The following is a 14,433-nucleotide window of genomic DNA, read 5'->3' on the forward strand; positions in this document are numbered from 1 at the left end:
GTGTGTGTGTGTGTGTGTGTGTGTGTGTGTGTGTGTGTGTGTGTGTGTGTGCGTGTGTGTGTGTGTTTGTGTGTGTGTGTGTGTGTGTGTGTGTGTGTGTGTGTGTGTGTGTGTGTGTGTGTGTGTGTGTGTGTGTGTGTGTGTGTGTGTGTGTGTGTGTGTGTGTGTGTGTGTGTGTGTGTGTGTGTGTGTGTGTGTGTGCGCGTGTGTGTGTGTGTTTCAGTGTGTGTGTGTGTGTGTGTGTGTGTGTGTGTGTGTGCGTGTGCACGTGTGTGTGTGTGTGTTGCGCGTGTGTGTGTGTGTTTCAGTGTGTGTGTGTGTGTGTGTGTGTGTGGTGCGCACGCGCTTGTGTGTGTGGCCGAACTAACATGCAGAATTAGTCAAGAATAGCTAGTATTAGAATAGCTAGTATTAGTTTGACAGCCGGGGTGAGAAAAACATCCTCATCCCTCATCCCTCATCACTCATCCCTCATCCCAAGAGGGCTTTAGGTGTTTAAATCCATGTACCCTGCTTTTAGCGTGTTCAATTATTCATTATATTGACATATAAGATGTGGAAAAACACTTTCTCTCTATTCAACAGAAACCTAACGTTGCTAAAAAAAAACCTTTGCTTTAGTAGGAGACAGACAGGAAGAAAGGCCTTCTTTAGTCAAAAGAGACAGGAAGGAAGAGAAGTATTAGTAGTTTTGGTAGTAGTACCTGGAGCCATTTTCCTCCTAAAAAAACTAACATTTTATTGTAAAAGTAATACTCGTCATAATAAATAAAATAAATTAAACAACACATTTCTAACAAAATGTGGCAAAAAAACATGACAAAAATAACACTAAAAGAAAAGAGAGGTCTGAAGTCATTTTCCATTTTTTTTTTTTTACATCGTTCTTCAAATACAAAAGAAAAACTTGGAGTTGTATAAAGGAAGGAACACACATCATTGTATAAAAGCTGATACAGGAACATACAGTCGAGCATCAGTCACCAGTGTTTAAATGTATAAACTCGTTGTGGGAATATTTCAGTAGAAGTCAATAATAAATAAAAGCAGTAGAGTAGAATGAAAGGACGGTGAGAGGAGGATAAAAGTGAAGGAAATAATAGTCTATGGCTGCATCTCAAACAGAACCCTTTTCCATATACAATACACTACTTTTGATCAGAACCCTAGTGGGGCCTAGAACCCTGGAGCACCATTAGCTCTGGTCAACAGAACTGCAGTATAAAGGTGAGATGGGTTCCATCTGAGATGGGTTCCATTTGAGATGGGTTCCATTTGAGATGGGTTCCATTTGAGATGGGTTCCATTTGAGATGGGTTCCATCTGAGATGGGTTCCATCTGAGATACAGACTATGGCTTGATAGGCTTCCTCGGCCTGACAACATAAATATAGCTTTCTATACAAACTAATCCAAAGTTCCTCTTAGTGTATTGAAGATATGGGCTAAAGTCTCTAGAATGTACTACACAACTAGAAGAGAGAAGAGAATGGAGGAATATAACAACAACAACAACAAAAACAGACCTTCCTTCCATTCTTCCCCCATTTCTTTCTTGTCTCAGGGACGGAAGTGAGAGCTGGAGAGAAGGATGGAGTGATGGCGGGATGGAGACGGACGTCATCAGTATGGCGCAAACTTCTGTCTCTCCGGTTTCTTCCCGATCCCGTTGGCCGAGGAGATCTTCGCTGTGTAGGAGATCTGGGCCTGGGCATGGGCCCCAGCGGCGGCGGCTGCATTGGCGGCAGGGTTGGATAAAGCCAGGAAGGGTACAGATTGGATGGATTTCATGGATTGCATTCCAAGGAGGCTGGAGAGGGGGAGGGCCCCATAAGGGTGGGTGCCCATCATGGGGACTGCAGCGTGGGGGTGGGGGTGGGACATGCCAGGGCAGCCCATGGCAGCCAGGGTGGCAGCAGCCACAGCTGAAGATTGGGCTGGGGAGGGCGGTTGGCTGTAGGCCATGGTGAGGTCAGCAGGGGTCGACATGGAGGAAGACTGGGCGGTGGATTTGGCGGTCTCTAAACTGCACAAGGTGATAGGGGGAGGAGGAGGATAGGAGGTGGAGGAAGAGGGGAGGGGTTGGAGGTGTAGGGAGGGAAGGAGGGTGGAGGGAAGGACAAGGGAAGGAGGGTGGAGGGAACGAGGGAAGGAGGAAGGAGGGAGTAACGGATGGAAAAGGATTAGAAGGTTAAAGAAATAAAAGACATGTTAAAAAAAGAGAAATTGAGTGAAATTAAAGAAATCAAATCAAAAGGAGATTAAAAATCTAAATGATAAAAGAGGTGTGTATTTCTGGAGGTTGTAACAGATTATTTTAGGGGGGGGAGGATCTTTCTGGCTCTCATGGAAGGAGTGGGTGCTATAAGTCAGGGTGATGGCTTGGGTAAGGGCTTGGGTGAGGGAAACACAAATAAGTTCAAAGTTCATTAGGATTTTCCTTATTCTGTAAAGGATCAAAGATACATATTGTATTTGTCAATATATAAATATATAAATACATATATATTTCATATTGTATTTGTATTGTCTGTAATAATACTACAATGTGTATGCAGTGTGTAATACAGTGTAATATACCGTGTATAATGTCTAATGCAGCATGACTACAGTGGTTTTTTAGGGTAGAATTTATGATTGGAATGTCCATCTGGCTACACAGTCAAATCTTTGTTCTTTGTAGAAATGGGGTATGTTCAAAATTCAGTCACTTTCAACTGTCTGATACAACACTTGGCAACAGAGAGGGTGAGCAAACGATGTAGTCTGACATCTCTTCTGATTGGAGGGGAGAGGTCCTTCCCGAGAGCAGTCACACAACATGAATAATCGTCACAAGATAAAATACTTGATTTTAATCAGCAGTTTTAGTACATACTTCAAAATGTGTTGCTAGTTTTCTCATAGGACGAGCTGTTGAAAATGAATGTGTCAACGTTATGTTATAACAAGATTAAACAAATCTGTAACCTGTGGAGGTAGATAAAAGTTAAGACTGTCTTTGAAGCAGTGAAATGTCCCCCTGGGATCATGAGTAGGGCCTGACGAGGGTCGGGTCATGGTCATTAGGCACTGAACCGAAGAAAACGGACTGAAACGAGGAGGGACTACCTGGACTTGTCCAATAAGAAAGGTCTATATTCATTTTCCGTTGCAAAACATATTGGAACATTTTCTTCTGTTTTGTGCCTTACTGAACACAGCCCAGGTAAACCCTGAGTGGGGCCAGAGTTAATATATAACAATACATATCATAATACAGTATATTCCATTCAGGGGACACATTAATCCAAAGTGATTTACAGTCTTGAGTACATACATTTTGACGAAACCATGGTATTAGAAGCTCTACCAACTGAGCTACAGAGGACCAGAACTTTGTCTTACCAGGAGGTGATGAGGTATTGGGCCAGGTTGATAGAGATGGGTGTCCCTGTGATGGTGACGGCTCTATCACTGGTGCTGTCCAGCTGGCTACCGATCTTTATCTGAGCCCCTGACACCTGGCGGATCTCATTGATCTTGGTGCCCTGACGCCCGATGATGGAGCCGATGAGCTTGGGACAGAAGGACGGGTCCCGTTAGGACGAAAGGGGAGAGGTGTGTGTGTGTGTGTGTGTGTGTGTGTGTGTGTGTGTGTGTGTGTGTGTGTGTGTGTGTGTGTGTGTGTGTGTGTGTGTGTGTGTGTGTGTGTGTGTGTGTGTGTGTGTGTGTGTGTGTGTGTGTGTGTGTGTGTGTGTGTGTGTGTGTTAATCTTGGTGCCCTGATGCCCGATGATGGGGCTAACGAGTTAAAGGAGGAACGTGAAGGTGACCATGACAATCAGATCACAATAACCACGGAGAAGGAATTTACTGTTGATAATACTAAATAATGTCCAGGGCTCACTTGATAAACAGAGATGTGACTTCAATGTGACTTCAATGTGACTTCAATGTGACTTCAATGTGACTTCAATGTGACTTCCCAGGATAAAAGATCCATCCAATATAAATATATAAAAGTTTGTGTATCATGGGGGAAAAAAAAACATTGTCTTGAGTTTTATAAACAAACATACACTCGCTCTAAGCTCATCGCTTGTGTCTCAGAGCCTGACTCATCTACTAGTAGAAAAGCCAATAACATCCCAAATCAGGGGTCAGAATTTCCACTAGATGTTGGAACTTTGCTGCTATAATAGCCTCCACTCTTCTAGGAAGGCTTTCCACTAGATGTTGGAACTATGCTGCTATAATAGCCTCCACTCTTCTGGGAAGGCTTTCCACTAGATGTTGGAACTTTGCTGCTATAATAGCCTCCACTCTTCTAGGAAGACTTTCCACTAGATGTTGGAACATTGCTGCTATAACAGCCTCCACTCTTCTAGGAAGGCTTTCCACTAGATGTTGGAACATTGCTGCTATAACAGCCTCCACTCTTCTAGGAAGGCTTTCCACTAGATGTTGGAACATTGCTGCTATAACAGCCTCCACTCTTCTAGGAAGGCTTTCCACTAGATGTTGGAACTTTGCTGCTATAACAGCCTCCACTCTTCTAGGAAGGCTTTCCACTAGATGTTGGAACATTGCTGCGGGACTTGCTTCCGTTCAGTCACAAGAGCATTAGTGAGGTCGGACACTGAGGTTGGGCGATTAGGCCTGGCTCGCAGTCGGCGTTCCAATTCATCCCAAAGGTGTTTGATGGGTTTGAGGTCAAGGCTCTGTGCAGGCCAATCATGTTCTTTCACACCCATCTCAACAAACCATTTATGTATGGACCTCGCTTTGTGCTCGGGGACATTGTCATGCTGAAACAGGAAAGGGCCTCCCACAAACTGTTACTACAAAGTTGGAAGCACAGAATCATCTAGAATGTCATTGTAGCTGTAGTGTTAAGATTTCCCTTCACTGGACCTAAGGGCCCCGAATCATGATAAACAGCCCCAGACCATTATTGCTCCTCCACCAAACTTTACAGTTGGCACTATGCATTGAGACAGGTAGCGTTTTCCTGGCATCCGCCAAACCCAGATTCATCTGTCAGACTGCCAGATGGTGAAGAGGGATTCATCACTCCAGAGAACGCGTTTCCACTGCTCCAGAATCCAATGGCGGCGAGCTTTACACCACTCCAGCCGACGCTTGGCATTATGCATGGTGATCTTAGGCTTGTGTGCGGCCATGGAAACCCATTTCATGAAGCTCCCGATGAACAGTTATTGTGCTGACGTTGCTACCAGAGGCAGTTTGGAACTCGGTAGTGAGTGTTGCAGCCGAGGACAGACGGTGTTCTGTGAGCTTGTGTGGCCTACCACTGATCCGTTATTGATCCTAGTTCCATTTCCACTTCACAGTACTTACAGTTTACCGGGGCAGCTCTAGCAAGGCAGACATTTGACGAACTGACTTGTTTTCAAGGTGACATCCTATGACGTTGCCGTGTTGAAAGTCACATCTCTTCAGTAACGCCCATTCTACTGCCAATGTTTGTCTATGGAGATTGCATGACTGTGTGATAAATTTTATACTACATGTCAGCAACGGGTTTGGCTGTGGTTTTCCATCACCACTAATTTGAAGGTGTGTCCACATACTTTTGTATATATAGTGTAGCTAAACGGACTATCAGACTGTTTTTGCACTACCTTTTTGTTTGGACTCATCACTTTGTTTCAAAGTATTGGGACAGTGACACATTTTGGTTTGTTTTGGCTCTGTTCTCCAGCACTTTGTTTTTGAAATGATACAATGACTATGAGGTTAAAGTGCAGACTGTCAGTTTTCTTTTGAGAGTATTTTCATCCATATTGGGTAAACCGTTTTAGTCATTACAGCACTTTCTGTACATAGCCCCCCCCCACCCCATTTAAGGTACTACAAGTATTGGAACAAATTCACTTATACGTGGATTAAAGTAGTAAAAAGTTAAGTATTTGGTCCAATAATTACATCAAGCTCGTGACAAACTTGTTGAATGGCTGTGCTGTTTGTGTTGGTTTTAGATTATTTTGGGCCCAATAGTAATGAATGGTAAATAATGTATTTTGTCATTTTGGAGTCACTTTTATTGTAAGTTAGAATATAATATGCTTCTAAACACTGAATGTGGATGCTACCATGGTTACAGATAGTCCTGAATGAATCCTGAATAATGATGAATGGGAAAGTTACAAACTCACAAATATCATACCCTCAAGACATGCTAACCTCTCACCATTACAATAACAGAGTAGGTTAGCATTTTATATCATACCCCCAAGACATGCTAACCTCTCACCATTACAATTTTATTTTATATCATACCCCCAAGACATGCTAACCTCTCACCATTACAATAACAGAGTAGGTTAGCATTTTATATCATAGCCCCCAAGACATGCTAACCTCTCACCATTACAATAACAGAGTAGGTTAGCATTTTTTATATCATACCCCCAAGACATGCTAACCTCTCACCATTACAATAACAGAGTAGGTTAGCATTTTATATCATACCCCCAAGACATGCTAACCTCTCACCATTACAATAACAGAGTAGGTTAGCATTTTATATCATACCCCCAAGACATGCTAACCTCTCACCATTACAATAACAGAGTAGGTTAGAATTTTATATCATACCCCCAAGACATGCTAACCTCTCACCATTACAATAACAGAGTAGGTTAGCATTTTATATCATACCCCCAAGACATGCTAACCTCTCACCATTACAATAACAGGGGAAGGTAGCATTTTATATTATAACCCCAAGACATGCTAACCTCTCACCATTACAATAACAGAGTAGGTTAGCATTTTATATCATACCCTCAAGACATGCTAACCTCTCACCATTACAATAACAGAGTAGGTTAGCTAACCTCTCACCATTATAATATAGCATTTTATATCATACCCCAAGACATGCTAACCTCTCACCATTATAATAACAGGGGAAGGTAGCATTTTATATTATAACCCCAAGACATGCTAACCTCTCACCATTACAATAACAGAGTAGGTTAGCATTTTATATCATACCCCCAAGACATGCTAACCTCTCACCATTACAATAACAGAGTAGTAAGGTAGAATGGATAAGAAATAATGGATGAGGGAGAATGGATAATGTTTATGGATAAGGAGTAATACATTTAGGATAAGATATAACAGATAATGGATAAGGATAATTAATAATAAATAAGGGGTAAGGGAGAATGGATAATGGATAAGAGACAATGAATAATGGATAATGGATAAGAGACAATGAATAATGGATAATGGATAAGGGACAATGCATATTGGATAAGAGATAATGTATACGGGAGAATGGATAAGGGACAATGCATATTGGATAAGAGATAATGTATAAGGGATAATGGATAAGGGACAATGCATATTGGATAAGAGATAATGAATAATGGATAATGGATAAGGGACAATGCATATTGGATAAGAGATAATGTATAAGGGAGAATGGATAAGGGATAATGAATAATGGATAAGATATAATGTATAAGGGAGAATGGATAAGGGATAATGAATAAAGGACAATGGATAAGGGAGAATGGATAAGGGATAAGTGATAATGAATAATGGATAAGATATAATGTATAAGGGAGAATGGATAAGGGACAATGCATATTGGATAAGAGATAATGAATAAAGGACAATGGATAAGGAACAATGAATAAGGGAGAATGGATAAGGGATAAGTGATAATGAATAATGGATAAGATATAATGTATAAGGGAGAATGGATAAGGGACAATGCATATTGGATAAGAGATAATGAATAAAGGACAATGGATAAGGAACAATGAATAATGGATAATGAATAAGGGATAAGTGATAATGAATAATGGATAAGATATAATGTATAAGGGAGAATGGATAAGGGACAATGCATATTGGATAAGAGATAATGAATAAAGGACAATGGATAAGGAACAATGAATACTGGATAATGAATAAGGGATAAGTGATAATGAATAAGATATAATGTATAAGGGAGAAGGGATCCATCACAGACAGAAAAACCCCAGTGTCAGAGATCAGGATCATACCTGGGTTCAGATACTACTTGAAATATTTCAAACACTTTTAGCTTTTTGGATCTAGTCTGTCTAGACTGGTTGAATTAACATTGTTTCCACGTCATTTCGATGAAATGATGTTGATCCTATCTCAAGGCAATCAGACTGTTAAGCAGCCACCACTAACATTGAGTGGCTGCTGGCAACGCACTGACTCAACTCCAGCCACTTTAATATTGGGAATTGATGGGAATTGATGTAAAATATATCACTAGCCACTTTAAACAATGCTACCTAATATAATGTTTACATACCCTACATTATTCATCTCATATGTATACGTATATACTGTACTCTATATCATCTACTGCATCCTTATGTAATAGATGTATCACTAGCCACTTTAAACTATGCCACTTTGTTTACATACTCATCTCATATGTATATACTGCACTCAATACCATCTACTGCATCTTGCCTATGCCGTTCTGTACCATCACTCATTCATCTATCTTTATGTACACATTCTTTATCCCTTTACACTGTGTATAAGGTAGTAGTTTTGGAATTTTTAGCTAGATTACTCGTTGGTTATTACTGCATTGTCGGAACTAGAAGCACAAGCATTTCGCTACACTCTCATTAACATCTGCTCACCATGTGTATGTGACAAATACATTTGTTTTGATTTGATTTGAACCACCATGGACCAAATGTTGAATTGACATCTGTGCCCCAGTGCATCTGTTCTATTGGTTCCATTTAACCGGGCAGTAAACGCCACATTCAGTATTACAAAAAATATTTCAAATAGTATTTGAGCCCAGGTCAAGTCCCGTCCCGCCTAGTCCATTACACTGTTTACCAGGGGGTAGGGCTACCGACGTTAAGGCTAATCTGAAGATGGTGCTGGCTAAGGCTAAAACTGGCGAGTCTAGAGAGTATAGAGATATTGTTATCCACGTCGGCACCAACGATGTTAGGATGAAACAGTCAGTGATCACCAAGCGCAACATAGCTTCTGCGTGCATATCAGCTAGAAAGATGTGTCGGCATCGAGTAATTGTCTCTGGCCCCCTCCCAGTTAGGGGGAGTGATGAGCTCTACAGCAGAGTCTCACAACTCAATCGCTGGTTGAAAACTGTTTTCTGCCCCTCCCAAAAGATAGAATTTGTAGATAACTGGCCCTCTTTCTGGGACTCGCCCACAAACAGGACCAAGCCTGACCTGCTGAGGAGTGACGGACTCCATCCTAGCTGGAGGGGTGCTCTCATCTTATCTACCAACATAGACAGGGCTCTAACTCCTCTAGCTCCACAATGAAATAGGGTGCAGGCCAGGCAGCAGACTGTTAGCCAGCCTGCCAGCATAGTGGAGTCTGCCACTAGCACAGTCAGTGTAGTCAGCTCAGCTATCACCATTGAGACCGTGTCTGTGCCTCAACCTAGGTTGGGCAAAACTAAACATGGCGGTGTTCGCCTTAGCAATCTCACTAGGATAAAGACCACCTCCATTCCTGTCATTACTGAAAGAGATCATGATACCTCACATCTCAAAATAGGGCTACTTAATGTTAGATCCCTTACTTCAAAGGAAATTATAGTCAATGAACTAATCACTGATCATAATCTTGATGTGATTGGCTTGACTGAAACATGGCTTAAGCCTGATGAATTTACTGTTTTAAATGAGGCCTCACCTCCTGCCTCACCACCACCTCCGTCCCTGCAGGGGGTGCGTCACCTGAGTGGGTTGATTCACTGTTGTGGTCATCCTGTCTGGGTTGCCCCCCCCCCCTTGGGTTGTGCCGTGGCGGAGATCTTTGTGGGCTATACTCAGCCTTGTCTCAGGATGGTAAGTTGGTGGTTGAAGATATCCCTCGAGTGGTGTGGGGGCTGTGCTTTGGCAAAGTGGGTGGGGTTATATCCTTCCTATTTGGTCCTGTCCGGGGGTGTCCTCGGATGGGGCCACAGTGTCTCCTGACCCCTCCTGTCTCAGCCACCAGTATTTATGCTGCAGGAGTTTGTGTCGGGGGGCTAGGGTCAGTTTGTTATATCTGGAGTACTTCTCCTGTCCTATTCGGTGTCCTGTGTGAATCTAAGTGTGTGTTCTCTAATTCTCTCCTTCTTTCTTTCTCTCTCTCGGAGGACCTGAGCCCTAGGACCATGCCCCAGGACTACCTGACATGATGACTCCTTGCTGTCCCCAGTCCACCTGACTGTGCTGCTGCTCCAGTTTCAACTGTTCTGCCTTGTTATTATTCGACCATGCTGGTCATTTATGAACATTTGAACATCTTGGCCATGTTCTGTTATAATCTCCACCCGGCACAGCCAGAAGAGGACCGGCCACCCCACATAGCCTGGTTCCTCTAGGTTTCTTCCTAGGTTTTGGCCTTTCTAGGGAGTTTTTCCTAGCCACCGTGCTTCTACACCTGCATTGCTTGCTGTTTGGGGTTTTAGGCTGGGTTTCTGTACAGCACTTTGAGATATCAGCTGATGTACGAAGGGCTTTATAAATAAAATTCGATTTGATTTTGATTTGATTTAGTCCCGTCCAGTGTCAGGCCTGAAGCACTTGATTGAGAGGCCCTAATGTAAGGAGACAGGTGATGGAGGACCCCTAATGTAAGGAGACAGGTGATGGAGGGGCCCTAATGTAAGGAGACAGGTGATGGAGGGGTCCTAATGTAAGGAGACAGGTGATGGAGGGGCCCTAATGTAAGGAGACAGGTGATGGAGGGGTCCTAATGTAAGGAGACAGGTGATGGAGGGCCCCTAATGTAAGGAGACAGGTGATGGAGGGGTCCTAATGTAAGGAGACAGGTGATGGAGGGCCCCTAATGTAAGGAGACAGGTGATGGAGGGGCCCTAATGTAAGGAGACAGGTGATGGAGGGCCCCTAATGTAAGGAGACAGGTGATGGAGGGGTCCTAATGTAAGGAGACAGGTGATGGAGGGGTCCTAATGTAAGGAGACAGGTGATGGAGGGCCCCTAATGTAAGGAGACAGGTGATGGAGGGGTCCTAATGTAAGGAGACAGGTGATGGATGGTTCCTAATGTAAGGAGAAAGGTGATGGAGGGGCCCTCATGTAAGGAGAAAGGTGATGGAGGGGACCTCATGTCAGGAGACAGGTGATGGAGGGGCCCTAATGTAAGGAGACAGGTGATGGAGGGGCCCTAATGTAAGGAGACAGGTGATGGAGGAGCCCTAATGTAAGGAGACAGGTGATGGAGGGGCCCTAATGTAAGGAGACAGGTGATGGAGGGGCCCTAATGTAAGGAGACAGGTGATGGAGGGGACCTCATGTCAGGAGACAGGTGATGGAGGGGCCCTAATGTAAGGAGACAGGTGATGGAGGGGACCTCATGTCAGGAGACAGGTGATGGAGGGGCCCTAATGTAAGGAGACAGGTGATGGAGGGGCCCTAATGTAAGGTGACAGGTGATGGAGGGGCTCTAATGTCAGGAGGCAGGTGATGGAGGAGCCCTAATGTAAGGATAAAGGTTATCCAGCCCTCTGTCTCCTAAGGAATAGGGTAGCATTTGGGACGTGTCCCCTGTCATGTCTGAGACCTGGACAGGTGATGAAGCGACACCAACATGGACGTGTTGACAGGTAGATATGCTGTCTGATGGACAGACCATGACCCCATTTAGATCCCACTCACTCCTCTGCTCTCATGTCCTCTCTCTCTATCTCTCTCCCCATCTCTCTATCTCTCTATCTCTCTCTCTCTCTCTCTCTCTCTCTCTCTCTCTCTCTCTCTCTCTCTCTCTCTCTCTCTCTCTCTCTCTCTCTCTCTCTCTCTCTCTCTCCTCTCTCTCTCTCCCCCATCTCTCTCTCCCATCTCTCTCTCTCTCCCCATCTCTCTCCCCATCTCTCTCCCCTCTCTCTCTCCCTCTCTCTCTCTCTCTCTCTCTCTCTCTCTCTCTCTCTCTCTCTCTCTCTCTCTCTCTCCATCTCTCTTTCTCTCCATATCAAAAACATTCCTATTCTCACCACCCAGGGCCTGAACTGAACTGTTACCCCTCCCTCCCTCCACATCCCCCACTGCAGTCTATTAATGGCCTGCTGATTATTTGGGGGACGAAGCTAAGTGCCCACAGATGAGTGCCAGGTCTGAACCACTCTGTCTGACACACAGCACAGGACTGTAGCCACGCCAGGCCAGCCTCCCATCTCTCAGTCTGTCTGACACACAACACAGGACTGTAGCCACGCCAGGCCAGCCTCCCATCTCTCAGTCTGTCTGACACACAGCACAGGACTGTAGCCAGCCTCCCATCTCTCAGTCTGTCTGACACACGGTGTTAGATGGATGTGGACACAGTGGAAACAGGGCTATTTTGGGGTGGATTCCCTGCTGCAGCTGTAATGTGAAGAAAAAAAGCTTGTTATGTGGAACTGGTGGAGGACGTCACAGCCCACCCTGCACACACACACACACGCGCACGCACGCACGCACACGCACACACACACACACACACACACACACACACACACACACACACACACACACACACACACACACACACACACACACACACACACACACACACACACACACACACACACACACCCACCCAGATAGAGCCTCTCTGGGCCGTTTTCAGCAGTGCGTGCCTGTCGGGCTTAGTGCCTCTCTGCCTCTCTGTGATTGCTATTGTGTTTATGTGCTCCAGACTCTCTCTCTTTCTCTATCTCTCTCTAGCCTGCTCTCTTTTGACTCTCTTTCTCTCTCTCTACCCCTTCTCTCTCTCTCTCTCTCTCTCTCCTCTCTCTCTCTCTCTTTACCCCTTCTCTCCCCTCTTTCTAGACTCCCTCCCTCCTTCTCTCGTTCTCTCTCCCGCTATCTCTTTCTCTTGCTCTCTCTCTCTCTACCCCCAATCTCTGTCCTCTCTCAACTGCCTTCCTCTCTCTTTCTCTCTCCCGTTATCTATCTCGCCCACTCTCTCTCTACCCCCTCTCTCTCTCCTCTCTCTTGACTGGCTTCCTCCTCTCTCTCTTCTATCGCTCTCTTTCCCCCAAACTTCTCCCTCTTTTTCCTATTGTTCTCCTTCAGGGAGAAAAGTGAGAGAGAGAAGAGAGATTGGGAGAGATAGGGAGAGAAAAGAGAGAGAGAAAGATAAAAGATAGAGATAAAGAGAGAGTGAGAAGAGAGAGAAGAGAGAAAAAGAGAGAGATAAAGCGAGAGAGAGAGGAGAGAGAGATAGAGAAGAGAGAGAGAGAGAGAGAGAGAGAGAGAGAGAGAGAGAGAGAGAGAGAGAGAGAGAGAGAGAGAGAGAGAGAGAGAGAGAGAGAAGATAGAGAGAGAGAGATAGATAGACAGAAAAGAGAGAGAGAGAGAGAGCGATAGAGAGAGAGAGAAGAGAGAGATAGAGAGAGAAAAGAGAGAGAGAGAAGAGAGAGATAGAGAGAGAAAAGAGAGAGAGAGAGAGAGAGAGAGAGGAGAGAGAGAGAGACAAATTTGACCCCAATAACTACCGTGGAATATGCGTCAACAGTAACCTTGGGAAAATCCTCTGCATTATCATTAACAGCAGACTCGTACATTTCCTCAATGAAAACAATGTACTGAGCAAATGTCAAATTGTCTTTTTACCAAATTACCGTACAACAGACCATGTATTCACCCTGCGCACCCTAATTGACAAACAAACAAACAAAAACAAAGGCAAAGTCTTCTCATGCCTTGTTGATTTCAAAAAAGCGCTCGACTCAATCTGGCATGAGGGTCTGCTATACAAACTGATGGAAAGTGGTGTTGGGGGTAAAACATACGACATTACAAAATCTATGTACACAAACAACAAGTGTGCGGTTAAAATTGGCAAAAAACACACAAATTTCTTCCCACAGGTCCGTGGGGTGAGACAGGGATGCAGCTTAAGCCCCACCCTCTTCAACATATATATCAACAAATTGGCGCGGGCACTAGAAAAGTCTGCAGCACCCGGCCTCCCCCTGCTAGAATCCGAAGTCAAATGTCTGCTGTTTGCTGATGATCTGGTTCTTCTGTCACCAACCAAGGAGGGCCTACAGCAGCACCTAGATCTTCTGCACAGATTCTGTCAGACCTGGGCCCTAACAGTAAATCTCAGTAAGACCAAAATAATGGTGTTCCAAAAAAGGTCCAGTCGCCAGAACCACAAATACAAAATTCCATCTAGACACTGTTGCCCTAAAGCACACAAACAACTATACATACCTCGGCCTAAACATCAGCGCCACAGGTAACTTCCACAAAGCTGTGAACGATCTGAGAGACAAGGCAAGAAGGGCATTCTATGCCATCAAAAGGAACATAAATTTCAACATACCAATTAGGATTTGGCTAAAAATATTTGAATCAGTCATAGGGCCCATTGCCCTTTATGGATATGAGGTCTGGGGTCCGCTCACCAACCAAGACTTCACAAAATGGGACAAA

General features: G+C 44.3%; 1 protein-coding gene across 2 annotated transcripts in view; it reads right to left on the minus strand.

Annotated features, from left to right (window-relative positions):
• Positions 1 to 274: 274 nt before the first annotated feature.
• Positions 275 to 14,433, minus strand: part of pcbp4 (poly(rC) binding protein 4) — a 163,206-nt gene continuing 149,047 nt past the window's right edge. Inside the window, exons 13-14 of one of the 2 annotated variants that reach the window (XM_046338904.1) lie at positions 3,388 to 3,557; positions 275 to 2,026 (exon numbers count right to left, since the gene is read on the minus strand). In XM_046338904.1, the coding sequence (XP_046194860.1) occupies positions 1,624 to 2,026; positions 3,388 to 3,557 (573 nt within the window). In that variant the 3' untranslated portion in view covers positions 275 to 1,623. Of the gene's footprint in view, positions 2,394 to 3,387; positions 3,558 to 14,433 lie in introns of both variants that reach the window. The other variant, XM_046338905.1, reaches the window with a different exon arrangement.

Source organism: Oncorhynchus gorbuscha, linkage group LG03 (assembly GCF_021184085.1).
Source record: "Oncorhynchus gorbuscha isolate QuinsamMale2020 ecotype Even-year linkage group LG03, OgorEven_v1.0, whole genome shotgun sequence".
Classification (NCBI taxonomy): Eukaryota; Metazoa; Chordata; class Actinopteri; order Salmoniformes; family Salmonidae; genus Oncorhynchus; species Oncorhynchus gorbuscha.